At 33.6% G+C, this 15,943-nt stretch overlaps 1 protein-coding gene across 5 annotated transcripts in view; it reads right to left on the bottom strand.

The window, feature by feature from the left end:
• Window positions 1–15,943, bottom strand: part of SWT1 (SWT1 RNA endoribonuclease homolog) — a 137,033-nt gene that overhangs the window by 81,781 nt on the left and 39,309 nt on the right. For all 5 annotated transcript variants that reach the window (XM_007480961.3, XM_007480958.3, XM_007480959.2 and 2 more), the window contains 3 exons: window positions 8,946–9,039; window positions 2,840–2,988; window positions 97–260 (listed from right to left, as the gene is read on the bottom strand). In XM_007480961.3, the coding sequence (XP_007481023.2) occupies window positions 97–260; window positions 2,840–2,988; window positions 8,946–9,039 (407 nt within the window). The remainder of the gene's footprint in view (window positions 1–96; window positions 261–2,839; window positions 2,989–8,945; window positions 9,040–15,943) is intronic.

Here is a 15,943-nt window from a genome sequence, read left to right as displayed (position 1 = left end):
AAAGTCATCATTTTAATTAAATAATTTTTTAAATTACAATATTCACTCTTCAACTCTGATAAAAAATTTTCAGTTAATTATAGTTGAAATAATCACCTCTAACCAAAGGTCTCCAAAAGCAACTTTCATTTCTACTTCTAATATAGAAGATAAAGCTATTCCAAGACATTTTTCAAGCTCAGAAATAATATTTTCAAGTAGAATGGCCATTTGAGATGATATAGTATTTTCAGTACAGCTCTTCTCTTGGAGCTCTGGACCTGTAAAATAAAGTTATAGGGCATTAAGAGTACATCCTACAGAGTTAGTAAAGTTTAAATCATTTTAAAAATACTAAAAACAGCATATGTGACCCCGAGAAAGCATCAGAAATACTCATAAACATAAGATTTAGGAAGAAAAATGAAATTAAAATGTTAATGTTACAAACAAGTTTCATTTTTTTTAATTTTTGACTAAAAATATAACAAACAATTATATTCTAGATATTTAAAATCTATTCATTATCTCAACTACTGTCAACTGCTATTTCAAAGCTGGTAAAAACTATCTAACCTTTCACTAAAAGTATCAGAATTCATATTTTTTTATTTTGATTGATATAAAACTTCTTCTAAAAGTTTATTTAATGAATATTGAAAATTTTATTTTTTATGATCTTACCCCCAAAGCAAAAATTTGTTTAAAAAAATTCACAAATCAATTATTCAACTATTTATTCTATTTCCCCTCCATTCCTCTCAATCATGCACTTAAAATAATTTTCTTCATCTTAACTTATGCCTTTAATCAATATCTTTTTTAAAACTTCAAAGGGGGCAGATAGGTAGCTAAGTGGAATGAGAACTAGGCTTAGAGACAGGAGGTACTAAGTTCAAATCTGGCCTCAGACACTTCCCAGCTGTGTGACCCTGGGAAAGTCACTTGACCCTCATTGCCTGGCCCTTACCACTCTTCTGCCTTGGAACCGATATACAGTATCAATTCCAAGATGGAAGGTAAGGGCTTAAAAAAAAAACTGCAAATATAATTTCTTTAAAGTCAAACTCAAAACTTTTAAAGTTTATCTCTAATAGATATAATCAATTAAGATAGATATAATCAATTAAGAAAACATATACTTCCAACTTTGTTCAACTGAAATTTTTTACCCTCAAAGGGCAAAAGAGCAGAACACACACACACACATACATCTACAAATAAATAATATTTAATATGTATGATAATAAAGACTGGAGGATAGCCTTTCATATACTTAATAACCATATTATTCACGAACAACAGATTGGTTTGATGTTGAATTCTCTCCCATGCTTTGAGGTGGACTTTTTGAGGGAAATGATTATTATTATTGTTGGTAGCAAACAATAAGAGCTAGCATTTATAAATTCCTTGAAGGTTTACAAAATACTTTAAATGTTACCTTATCAGACCTTTAAAACAATACTATGAGGTTGATGCTATTATCCCTACTTTACAGACGAGAAAATTTAGGCCAAGTTTTTTTTGTTTGTTTTTTGTTTTTTTTAAGACCAAGTTACACATCCAGGGTCATACAAGTGGGATGTGTGTGAATTTGATCCAAGAGAATTTCTGACTCCAAATATAGCACTCTATTTAGTCTACTACCTTATGAGTACGAAAGTGACAGCATTGACTTTCCCTGTTTCTATATGATTTTTTCAACATGAAAAGTAGTACTATTATCGGATTCCTTAAAAACACCTATTTGAGTTAGAACAATATTCAGAGCAAATTATTAAAACTGAAAATAGTAAAATTAAGAACCTCCATAAAATTCAAGCTACAGCAGAATCTTGTTTTAAATGACCAATACGTTTCAAGGCCCTTCATATGAGTAGAAAAATCACATATAGTAGCAAACTCCATATTCATTAAATATTTCCGTATATGAACACACCTGGCACTTTTCTGCTTTTCTTAGATTTATCAGAGCTACCAGCATCACTACTCTTGTACTTCGGGGCCATTGTTAATATCCAAATAGTGTCTAAAAAAAAAAGGAAGCACTGCTCTGCTATGGACAGACTGGTTTTCAGGGAGAATTCCAGACATAAAACTAATGCAGTAGTTAATATTTGGTACAAAACAATGTAATGACTCATACTTACATTTCTAAGTAAGAATGAATATGACTAGGTAAATGCTTCAAATTTAAGCTTTATGTTGATAGCATGGATTTAGCATTAATTTATTATTTTTATTTTATAGATTTTTGTGCCTTTATTTTTCCCACTGCCAAAGGCAGATACCTGAATTTGCTTGTGTTGAGTTTGCGCACAACAAGAGTAATACTATATTTTCAAACTTGTCTCGAGGGATACAGAAAGTAATCTTATACTACAGTTGAACTTGCCCAAGTTGCTAAATTCCTCTAAAAACCACCACACAGCAGCAGCTAGAAGGTTCAATGGATAAAGAGTCAAGCCTGTAGATGGGAGGTTCTGGGTTCAAATTTGACCTCAGACATTTCTTAACCCCAATTGTCTAGAGCTTACAGCATGTCTACTTTGGAAAACTAATCCTTAGTATTGATTCTAAGATAGAAGATAAGGATTATTACCCCCCAAAAAAATACCCAGAACAGTTAAGGCTTATTTTTTTATTTAAAGTATCTTTTTATATTATAAATTTAATAGGCCTCACCCTACATAAGCATCTCACTATACTAAGAACAGAAAAAGGAAATTGTGTATGAACCTCTATGATGTTCAGTTAAAAAGCAAATATAAATTACAAATATTGAAAGCTATCAATGATTATTGGACATGGATTTTTATATGCTATTTATTAAGCTATAAATATAAAAAAGACTAACCTGCTTGGGTATGCTGATTAGAAATGAGTGGCTGATTGTGTACAGTGACTGATTTGGGCCTGAGATTCAGTAACTCTGCACTTAACTCTTCTTTACTGAATGATTTTACGCCACTTATTATGCTTTTATTGCGTAGGTTTCTATCATCCCTGGGAGGAAAAAATGTATATTTTTACTTCTTATAGTATAACAAAGTACTACAAATAGAATATAACACAGTATAAAATAACATGACAAAGCATGACTTAGAAACCAAAAGTTCTTAGGAAAAAAAACAATGCATAAAGAGTATGTTAATCATAAAACTGAAAATGTAAATATAGTCAACTTATACAGTTTTGATTTCATCTCTTCAACATTCAAGTTATTATCGCATTTACCAATAAAGTTATAAGGAGGCAAATCAACTAAACATAGCATTTTTAAAAACAGACCCTTGAAATACTAAAATCAATTGGATCACTTTGAAAGCAAAGGTTCAAATTTTTTTCAAGACATGAAATATTTTTAAAAATAGGATCAACAGAATGATGAAGATTTATAAGATTACAAAGATTATTTACATATAAAAAATATTCACGTATAAAAAGAAAATTTGGGGGGGAAAAAGAAAAGAACAAAGGAGGCATTAGTGGGATATGTGTAAGTAAACTGTTCTCCAAAGAGAAAATGCACCTTAGGCATTTCAAACATTCTAACAGAATTGCTGATAAATAAATGATATTGAGAAATATCAGTAAGTACAGCAAATACAATATGAGTCTTAAAAAGCTACAACATTAAAATTAAGGCACTTATAAATTCAATGGCTAAACTAGGAGTAGGAAAAAGATGTTTTCCCTTGACTCACAGAATCAACTGTTTCCCAGGGTTTCAACTAACACTTCAAAAAAACAAAAAGCATCTTTTCAAACAGGTTAAGTTAAAAACAGAATGAGTTTAAATGTAAAAAGTGAAAATGTTTAAAAAATAAATAAAATAAATTAAAATTAAATATTACTATATTTTTCCACATTCCTCCATTCCCCTCTTGAAATTATTACCCCAAAATGGTAGATGTGGAAAAGTGTAAGAATTAAATGAACATCTAAAAATGTTCAATTTTAGGTAACTTTTCTGTAACGTAATTTTAAATGCCTTAATGATTAATACTAACCAAAGTCCATCAAAAGCAATAGCAGAATGGGAAAAACGAACTAGCCTTAAAATTAAAAAGGAATACATCCTGCAGGAATAAATCATTAATTTTCCTTCATTTTCAAAACAAAATCATTAATATCCTCCAAGATAGGCAAAATGGTAATACTTTTGTATAGTAAAAGTCCACTGTATATAAATCTCAAAGAATTATTCCAATTTCTATAACTGTTTCCTGTGGAGAACCGTAAATCCTAAATATTTAAATGTTCAATTAGGGAATTAAACTGCAATTAAAACCTACAACTTAAAATCACTTCTCTGGTTCCTAAGATCATATTCTGAATTAACCTTTCTTCTTCAACTAACATAAAGAAATGACTATACAATTCCTTGGACACTGTAGGCACTCAATAAATACTTGTTGATAAGAATAAGACTGTAAAGAAATAAAATAACATTTTACAGTTTATTACATTTAATTAAAGGGGGAGGGGGGGAACCTTTGATGATAAAAATAGTTCTAAAATTGGAGGCAAGTGGCCTGAATCCCAGCCCAGCTCAGATGCTTGCTGGCTACATTGCCTCAAAGCAAGTCACTATTAACCTTTTGCAATCTTGTTTACTTGCAGTGAGAGAGTTAAAAACATGAACTATCAAACCCAGGGATTATTTTAAGAACTCTGTGAATGCTAAAGGGTTACATAAATATAAGTGTAAGTCCTTATTTATATAAAGGGGGAGGGGAAGAGGGAGAGGGAGAGAGGTGTATGTGTATAAAACATAAGAAGTTATACGTTTTTCTTCTACTATGAATCTAAGCCTACCCAAATCCATAGTGATGATCAGAAAAACACTAAGGAGTGCAGAATGACCAACCCTCCTTTGTTCTAGAAACACAAGAAGGTAAAAGATACTGAACAAATGGGGATATCTAAGTCTTCATTAGTTGCCAATACCATAACAAAAATGAAAACTGCTTTTTAAAAGGTACCCTCAGCTCCAAGCAACATAACAATTTAACCTTAAAGATCATTTTTTAAAATATTTTTCCTAAGCCTATATTAGAGAAAATAATTAAATAGAGGAACTAGAAGAGGCTGAAAAAGGAAATGATGAAGACGCTGAGATCAATGAAAATTTTCACTTAATAAGAACTCTGGAAATTATATCTAACTGGCAAACTCATAACAAAAGCAGAACCAAAATCAAGATTATTTTGAAAACAAGATGGAGGATACCAGACTAAAATCCCCAAAAAGGTATTTTTAAGGTGGAGAACATGAATCTAACTAACAGATAAATAATGCCAAAAAAGAGTAATTAAAAAAAGATGGCATCAGAAGCACCTAGGTGGTTTAGTGGATTGAGAGAGAGCCAGACCCAAAAATGGGAGATCCTGGGTTCAAATCCAGATTCAATGCTTCCCTACCTCTGTGGCCTTTGGCAAGTTATGCTTAACTTTCATTAACTAGCCCTTACTGCTCTTCTGCCTCAGAAACAATATACAATATTGACTCTAAGACAAAAGATAAGAGTTATTAAGAAAAATTCATCTCTTATGTTAATCACAAATACATTTCTTGCAGCAGCTGACAAAGAGTAAAGCATATAGCACTAACATGTAGCAGACATCTGCCACAGCAAAAATTACAAAAAAAAAGTGGGGCTTATTAAGCAATATTGCTATAGTTCACAATAAACAATACAATGGAAGAAGTGACTTTAAAGAGCTACTGAGCTGCAAAAGAGAAGAGGAAGATTTAAACCAATACTGATCTGGTATACTCAGTAAAAAAATTTGGACACAAGGCAGCTAGATGGCTCTGTGGGTAGAGCATCAAGTCTGGAGACAGGAAATCCAGGTTCAAATCTGACCTCAGACACTTTCTAGGTGTGTGATCCTGAACAAATCACTTGCCTCCAGTTGCCTAACTCTTGTGTTTCTATCTTGAGTTATTACTAAGACAAAAAGGATTATTAAAAAGAAAAAAAAAATTTTTGAGCACTCTATCATCCATTTAAAAGCAAAAAAAAATTAAAAAAAATTCCCCAAAAACCAAAAGCATCTCAAAAATTCTAGATTGCTTAATCAATGCCAGAAAATAAAAGTCATAAAGTTATGGTCAGAAAAGGAGTCAAAGAACAAGGGAAAAAAAACCACCAATCAAAAACTTTATCCCACAGGCTTCAGAAGGTAAAAATTAGGACAAAGACAGAACTCCTAGAAAGGACATGGTAAACTTCTGGTTGTATATTATCAGTATTCTCCAAATTTTTTTAATGGGCATCCTTACCAGCAAAAACCATTTGTATAGAAAACCCATAGTTTCCTTCATGGCTTAAGTACCTCACTATATTTTATATAAAGGTGTTCCTGATTCTGTATAGCTGCTGTTTTCCCCCAAAATTATCTGGCTTCTATTTTGTGTATGTTACATAGAACACATATGACCAAAATGTCAGTACTCAAAGTAACAGACTTATCCTGGTCTTGGGATCTCCAGCACCAACACATAATAACCAGCACATCTTAGATATTTAACAAATGTTTGATTTTATCATAACCTTCCACTAAACCACCAGAGCTTAGAAGCTGCTTCTGTCACCTCTGCCTACAGATTTCCCCCAATGACTTCTTCTGCCTTTATTTGCTCCCACTGTCCCTAGCCTACAGGCCTCTTACTTAGCCTATATCTTTGTATAAGGACAAGGTACCCAAAGCACCATAATACATATAATATCTTGTTGATTATGAAAAAAATTCTAACTCAGTTCTGAATTCATCTTATTCACATACTAAAAATATATAGTATTTCATGTCTAATGGAAAACTGTTATCTATTTAAAATGTGTTACCAACCTAAGAACATCAAGAACAATTAATATAAAATGTGGCATTTTTCAGGGAGATATTTTAAGGCCATTATGGTTCTGCCCAATTTTAAATCCATTATTAACTCTTTTAAGTAAAGCTAATATATGATTTCCAAAATAAAGAACCAGAACATCTTATTAACCACTTAATATAGATGAATGATTTGGACTTGATGAAGTAAAATTCTTAATGTATGCAAAGGAAAGATAAAGAGATGAAATTCAAACTGAAATCCAAAGCTATGTCTCTTCCACACAAGACACATCAAGCCAAAAAAAAAAAGAGAATGAGAAAGGATATGGCTAAATAAGAGACTTACTGGCTTTCTGATACCAAAACTGAATGAGATGAACATGTTCAAAGAAAATAGCACTTACACAATAGTAGTGTTGATGTATACTTTTAGAACTATAAAGTACAACATAATAGACTTGTACAGTAGACTAACAAAAACCATTACAATGTAAATAAAAAACAGGACCATCACTTTAAGTCAACTCTAAACACATCAACACTACAACATCAAAAAGGAGGAAGAATAATAAACAGTCTTAGAATAGATTCCAACGAGCAAATATCAAAGATGATAATAGCTATAAACCAATGAATTTGTTTATAGAAAACAAAAGTAGCTTATCTCTAGATGGGAGCCCACAAAAGAAATAAGAACCAAAAACAGAATCAAAGTTAACAGAGAGGGGGAATGCTATCCATATGAACTCAGTCAACAAGAGGTCAAAGAAGTGTCAAACAATGGATGAGCAATATAAATGTATTTGTAATGACAGGAGTTATGAATGGTAAATCAGACCAAATTACTGCCCCCCCAAAATTATATGAGTTATCATTAAAAAGCATGAACTTAGTTATGCTGATTATGCAAGAAAATGTTAATAGTGTAACACATCACTGAAGACCGTAGAAATGTAGCACCATACTGAATATCGAGCAAGAAATGATACTGCACATAGAATTATATGTAAGTATACATCAGAAGTTTGCAATATTGCATGGCTTGACAGATGTCAAATCTCCATAATACAATAGAGATCTCAAAATATCCTAGTAATATCCTAGTAAATTTAACCAATAACCTACCAGAACCATATCACTATCACAGACTGAACTGTTATCTTGTGACCTGCTCATGATTACAAAGCTAGTAAATGTTAGAATAGGATTTGACCCTATTTTATGGAATTCAAGGCCAACTTCACATGCTGCTGTGAAAACAATCTCAGCTTCTATACTTCTCTTTCTTCCAGAAATAGAAACATGAATTTTAGAGATTAGCAAAAAGATATTATTATTAGGAACAATGGAAACAGACACTGGCTTGAGTTGCCTTCCTATGTGTGGCAGTCAAGAGAATAAGCAAGCAATACTTCCCTTCTCTTATTCATATCATTCCTTCCTAGCCCTGATGCCTCAATACTTAAATAACATGCAATTTTTCTTATACAATCTAGACACGTATAAAAAGTCTTTGGGTCTAGGATAGATTAGAAAATGCATCAGTTTATCATATAAAAAGTAGAATTAGGCTAGGCTATTTCATTGGAGTATACATTGGGAAGAGAAATCTTTATACTGGGAGGTTGTTCTAAAGTTCCTAAGTTAGGAAGAAACTGTCTATATTTTACCAAATCATTTCATTAATATTTTCTCTGATATTTTCTAACTTTTCTGACCACTATTCAAACTGTGAAATGGTAACACTAAATTCATTTATTTAGATAGTGCCTTTTATTTTTAATGTAATTCTTAAAAATACATTATTCAAGATCACTGGTGTAAAAACTTATTTTATTTAGGTTTATATAGTGTTTTAAAGTTTGTAATGTACTTTATAATCAGAATATGTCAGATGGGCAGAAAGTTAATAAATCATGATGAACATGCCTTCACAATGTTTTAAACAGAAATAGACCAAGCAAAAAATTAAGACTGTGTTCCAAAGCTTATTAGAGGGTAAGCTGGATAAGTTTTTAGATCTGAAAATGAAGAAATAATATCTTCTTTCCATTTTTTCACATCATCCAATTATCTGTAGTTTTATACTGAAAACGGTGAATTGTTCATGAAACTCACGTGCACAATATGACAACAGAACATGGAAATAAATTCTGATACTGAAGGCAGCATTTCAGGACTCGGTCATCATTGTTTTCATCACTCATTCCATCTGCAAATTGAGCAAAAGTAAAAGTCAATTAATACATTAAAAATTCTTACATTGCAAATGAAAAGTCTTCAAATGAAGAGGAAGGGAAGGATATAAAATGCACTACAATTTCTGTATGCAATCTACCTAACATGTATCTCAGGTCTATAAAAATGTGTGATTAGATCAACATAAAAAACACAGCGTCACATTTGGAAGAGATCTTAGGGACTACCTCAGTCAACTCCATTTTAAAGAGAGAGAAGAACCTAAGTTTCCTAATTTCCAATCTGAACTTTCCCACTGTACTACACAAGTCAAAGTTTCCATAATCATTACCCAACATGGAAATGAAGTCTCAATATTCACAAAGCTTCACTTACTTATATACAATGAGAAAACCTTTATGAAATAAAGAATGCATAGGATTGGCTAGTTTGATGAAGTTTGGTGAAAATAACACAGGACTTGAATTAAGAAGACTTGATTTAAACCTTAAGTACTACACTTATTGACTATCTAACAATAAGCAAATTAATAAACTGCTCTGGGATTTAGATGAGTTATTTGCAAAATAGAAAGGGGGAAGAGGCAGCAATTGGGAGAGCCTGGGACAACAGGTAGAAGTTGCAAAAGGATTGATTTCAACTTAATAAAAGGAAAAACATCTCAACAATTAGAGCTGCCAGAAAATGAAATGGACTGCCCTTGGGAGGAATGAGTCTCAACACTAAATGTCTTTAATAGGCAGCTGGATAACTTCTCAGGTAGATAACAGGTTAGGCTGGACGGTTTTTGTGGCACCTTCCAGCACCAAAATTTAAGATCCTATGACAACTGATCTTATCTTTGTTTCAATAAATAATTTTGCTTTCAAACTACCAATTCAGAAAAAAGACTTGTACCAGAATATTCATAGCTGCACTCTTTGTGGTGACATTATTTATTATTATATTATTATTTATTAACTATTTTAAAAATATTAAAATCTGTTTCCTCTGGAGTTAGGGTCCAAACTTAAGCGAGGAAGGATCTAGTACCAATTTGTTGAGCAATTGCCATGCATTGCTTAATAAAAAGATATGCTCAGAAGACTGAACTATTGTTTCCTAATTTTATCTTTCATTCATTACTAAAAGAATATAAAAATGATGGCTAAAAAGCAAAATAGTTCCTACTCAATCTGTAGTTCACCTTGTGTACTAATGACATAGCCTAAGAAATTAAAAACTTTAAATGTAATTTTTGTTGAATTTTGATGTTGTAAAAGAGGAAATACAGGGTGCCACAGGCAAATCATTTGGCCTCTCTGGGTCCAATTTTCTCCCCTGTAAAATGGAGATGATAAACTGTGTATCAGCTATTTCATAGCAAATCTCCAAAGAAAAAGGCTTGTAAATCTTAAGCCCCCCCCCCCCATGTCAATACAGATTACTGTTATTATGTTCACAAAATATTAAAGAAAAGTATTCTGTTAAGCAAATAATCCTCATACCTCAAGGATTTCTGAGAAATTGTTATTCAAGATTCTTAAATATGAACTAAAAAGATGACTGAATTAAACAGGCCCAATTTCATGCCATTTCAGGTTTATTCTACAGTTATCTAACCATTAAAATTCTATTTTTATTGGTAATATTTACATATACGGTTCTTTTTAAAAATTCACGTTTTCAACTTCCAGGTAAGCATGAAGGCAGATTAGATGCGGCTCGCTTCCCCTCCTCAGACCTAAAGATACAGATGATCTCAAAAGACGCCCAAAAAACCATCCTCATAAGAACGGAGGGACTCTATACTAGGGTGCAGCACTGAAGGTACGTGGGATTCAAGCATTTCCACTGGGATTCAAGCATTTCCACACTATAAGGGAACAAAAAAGCTCCCCAAACTTGAGCTGACCTACCCTCCCCCATCACACCTAAGGAGCCAGAGTTAAAGTCATGCCAGAACCAACAAGTGAGGGAGGGGCACACCAGGAGTGAGCAACGGGCAACTCCAGGTCTTGGGAGCTACTAAAACCACCAAAGACTTACCCCAGAGAGCAGTAACACCCGAAACCCCAGCAGGCAGGCAAGGGGAGCTCAGAACTCAGGCGCTCTGAACCAGCGCACCATAATAAACGAGTGTGCGAAGGGCACCCCTGGAGTGAGCAAAGGGCACCTATAGGTCTTAGGAGTTGACTAAGACCACCAAGGACTTACACCCAAGAGCAGTAATACCCGAAACGCCAGCATGCAGGGAAAGGCAGACCTTGGGTTGCCCAGGGAAGATAGCACAGCTACAAAGAAGCAAGAGCTTGCCCGAGGCAAAAAGCCTTGATCATTAGATCCATACACAGAGAGCCAGCCCTCCTCACTCAGATTTCTGACTGGAAAGGAAAGGAAAAACCATAGAGATGGCAAACAGTGCCCAATAACAACTTCCCAAGTGAAGAAAAGCAAGAAGAAGGGGTTAACTTTGGATAGTTTTTACAGAGGAAAAATACAGAATACAGAGGAAATAGTAGAAGAGGAAACCCAAATAAATGCTCCAAAACAAATGGAAATTGTCCACAAGCTTTTGAAGAATTTAAATTGGAGGTTATCAAAAAGATGGAAGCCTTCAGGCAGGAAAAAATGGGAACTAATGCAAAGAGAATACAACAATCTGAGGGTCAAGAACTCCCAATTGGAGAAAGAGGTGGAAGATTCAAAAAGCAGGATGGACCAAACTGAAAAGGAAAACCAGTCTTTAAAGACCAGAATTAGGCAACTGGAAGACAATGAGCTTGCAAAACAGCAAGAATTAATAAAGCAAAGACAAAAGACTAGGAACTTAGAAGAAAACATAAAATATCTCAAAGACAAGGTGACAGATCAGGAAAACAGAGGAAGGAGAAACAATCTGAGAATCATTAGTCTACCTGAAAAGCCAGAAATAAACAGGAATCTTGACATCATAATACAAGATATCATCCAGGCAAAATAGGCATTGAAAGAGTTCGTAGAACACCCTCTACACTAAATCCCCAAAAGACAACTCCCAGGAATGTAATTGCCAAATTCCAAAGCTTTCAAGCTAAGGAAAAAATCCTACAAGAAGCCACAAAGAGACAATTCAGATACAAAGAGCACCAATCAGGATCACACAACACTTGACAGCTTCCACACTGAATGACCCCAAAGCCTGGAACACGATATTCAGAAAAGCAAGAGAACTGGGTCTTCAACCAAGAATCAGCTATCCATCAAAATTGACTATATACTTCCAAAGGAAAGTATGGGCATTCAACAAAATAGAAGATTTCTAAGTATTTGTAAAGAAAAGACCAGAACTCAGTAGAAAGTTTGATATCCAAACACAAAGAGCAAGAGAAACATGAAAAGGTAAATATGAAAGAAAAGGAAAAGAAGAAAAATGGTTTTTTTCTTTTACTGAAGCTCTCTTCTATAAGGACTACATTTAGATCAAATTATATATATTAATATGTGGGGGAAATGTTATGAGTAACTCTCAAAAACTGTATGCATTATTAGAGTAATTAGAAGAATCACTCATAGGGAAAGATTGGGGCATTAAGATGATATGGAGAAAGGAGGGGGGAAAAGAAAGAAAAAGGAAGGGGGTGAATCTATGATGATACCAAGATATATGTGAATAAATAGAAATAAATTAAATAGAATAATCTTTGCCACACAAAGATACACATGGGAAGGGGAGGGGATAGAATTCTCTTACAAGAATGAGAGGAAGAGAGTGTTGATTGGTATTACTTAAACCTTACTCTCAGTGAAATCAACTCTGAGAGGGAAGAGCATCTAGATCCACTGGGATCTTGAATTCTATCTTATCCAACAGGGTAAGGGAGAAGGGAAAATTAAGGGGGGGAGGGAGCAGGGAGTACAAAAAGGGAGGGAAGGAGAGGGGAGAGGGAAATTAACAGACTCTAAAAAAAAAAATTAAAAAAACAAGAAGGGAACAAAAAGGGAGGGGCTAGAAAGGGAAGCATATCAAGGGAGGGGACTAGGGGGACTGATTTAAAGCAAACCACTGGTTTAAAAAGTTATAGCAAAAGAAAGGTCAGAATTAGGAAAGCAGATCAAAATGCCAGGGAATTCACATGTGACAATCATAACTTTGAACAAGAATGGGATGAACTCACCCATAAAACGTAGATGAAGAGCAGAATGGATTAGAATCCCAAACCCTAGCATATGCTGTCTTCAAGAAACACACATGGGGGCAGCTGGATAGCTCAGTAGATTGAGAGCCAGGCCTAGAGACGGGAGGTCTTAGGTTCAAATCTGGCCTCAGACACTTCCCAGCTGTATGACCCTGGGCAAGTCACTTGACCCCCATTGCCTAGCCCTTACCACTCTTCTGCCTTGGAACCAATACACAGTATTGACTCCAAGACGGAAGGTAAGGGTTTAAAAAGAAAAAGAAAAAAACACACATAAGGCAGGGAGATACTCACAAGGTCAAAATTAAAGGTTGGAGTAAGACCTATTGGGCCTCAACTGATAGAAAGAAGGCAGGAGTAGCAATCATGAAATCTGACAAAGCCAAAGCAAAAATAGACCTGATTAAAAAGGATAGGGAAGGGAAATACATCCTGATAAAAGGGAGTATAGACAATGAGGAAATATCACTAATCAACATGTGTATACACCAAATGGTATAGCACCCAAATTTCTAATGGAGAAACTAGGAAAATTAAAGGAGGAAATAGATAGTAAAACTATATTAGTGGGAGACTTGAACCAACCACTATCAAATTTAGATAATTCAAATCAAAAAATAAATAAGAAAGAGGTAAAAAAGTGAATGAAATCTTAGAAAAATTAGAGTTAATAGATATATGGAGAAAAATAAATAGGGACAAAAAGGAATACACCTTCTTTTCAGCAGCACATGCACATTCACAAAGACTGACCATACACTAGGTCATAAAAACATGGCATAGAAATACAGAAAAGCAGAAATAATAAATGCAACCTTTTCAGATAATAAGGCAATAAAAATAATGATCATTAAGGGTACATGGAAAGCCAAATTAAAAACCAATAAGAAATTAAATAATATGATAATTCCAAAATTGGTTAGAGAACAAATCATAGAAACAATTAATAATTTCATTGAAGAAAATGACAATGGTGAGACATCCTTTCAAACATTATGGGAGGCAGCCAAAGCAGTACTCAGAGGAAAATTCCTATCCTTGAGTGCATATATTAACAAATTAGGGAGGGTAGAGATCAATGAATTGGACATGCAAATCAAAAAACTTGAAAGTGAACAAATTAAAAAACCCCAGAAGAAAACCAAATTAAAGACCCTAAAAATTAAGGGAGAAATTAATAAAATTGAAAGTGATAGAACTATTGAACTAATAAATAAGACCAGAAGCTGGTACTTAAAAAAAAACAAACAATAGAAAAAGTACTGGTCAATCTAATTAAAAAAAGGAAAGAAAAGCAAATTAACAGTATCATAGATGAAAAGGGGGAGCTCACCTCCAATGAAGAGGAAATTAAGGCAATAATTTAAAACTACTTTGCCCAACTATATGGCAATAAATATGCCGATCTAGGTGATATGCATGAATATTTACAAAAATATAAAATGCCTAGACTAACAGACGAAGAAACAGAATTCTTAATTAATCCCATATCAGAAAAAGAAATCCAACAGGCCATCAAAGAACTTCCTAAGAAAGAATCCCCAGAGCCTGATGGATTCACAAGTGAATTCTATCAATCATTCAAAGAAGAGCTAATCCCAATACTATACAAACTATTTGACATAATAAGCAAAGAGGGAGTTCTACTAAATTCCTTTTATGACACAAATATGGTACTGATTCCAAAGCCAAGTAGGTCAAAAACGGAGAAAGAAAACTACAGACCAATCTCCCTAATGAACATAGATGCAAAAATCTTAAACAGGATACTAGCAAAAATACTCCAGCAAGTGATCAGGAGGGTCATTCACTATGATCAAGTATACCAGGAATGCAAGAATAGTTCATTATTAGGAAAACCATCCACATAATTGACCATATCAACATGCAAACCAACAAAAATCACATGATTATCTCAATAGACGCAGAAAAAGCCTTTGACAAAATACAACACCCATTCCTATTTAAAACACTAGAAAGCATAGGAATAGAAGGGTCTTTCCTATAAATAATAAACAGTATGTATTTAAAACCATCAGCAAACATCATCTGCAATGGGGATAAACTAGATGCATTCCCAATAAGATCAGGAGTGAAACAAGGATGCCCATTATCTATTATTTATTATTTAACATTGTACTAGAAACACTAGCAGTAGCAATTAGAGAAGAAAAAGAAATTGAAGTTATTAAAGTTGGCAACGAGGAGACCAAGCTATAACTCTTAGTGGATGATATGATAGTCTACTTAAAGAATCCTAGAGAATCAACTAAAAAGCTAGTAGAAATAATCAACAACTCTAGCAAAGTATCAGGATACAAAATAAACCCACATAAGTCATCAGCATTTCTATATATCTCCAACACATCACAGCAGCAGGAATTAGAAAGAGAAATCCCATTCAAAATCACCTTAAACAATATAAAATACTTAGGAATCTATCTCCCAAGAGAAACATAGGAACTACATGAACACAACTACAAAACACTTTCCACACAACTAAAACTAGATCTGAGCAATAAGAAAAACTTAACTGCTCATGGGTGGGATGAGCTAACATAATAAAAATGACCATCCTACCCAAATTTATCCATTTATTTAGTGCCATACCCATCAAACTTCCAAAAAACTTTTTTTACGGAATTAGATAAAAACCATAACAAAGTTCATTTAGAAGAACAAAAGATCAAGAATATCCAGGGAAATCATGAAAAAAATTCAAAGGAAGGCAGCCTTTCAATCCCAGACCTCAAACTATAC

The sequence above is a fragment of the Monodelphis domestica genome, chromosome 2, assembly GCF_027887165.1.
Source record: "Monodelphis domestica isolate mMonDom1 chromosome 2, mMonDom1.pri, whole genome shotgun sequence".
Taxonomy (NCBI): domain Eukaryota; kingdom Metazoa; phylum Chordata; class Mammalia; order Didelphimorphia; family Didelphidae; genus Monodelphis; species Monodelphis domestica.
The sequence above is the reverse complement of the archived record's forward strand: the minus strand, read 5'-3'. Positions and strand labels throughout refer to the sequence as shown.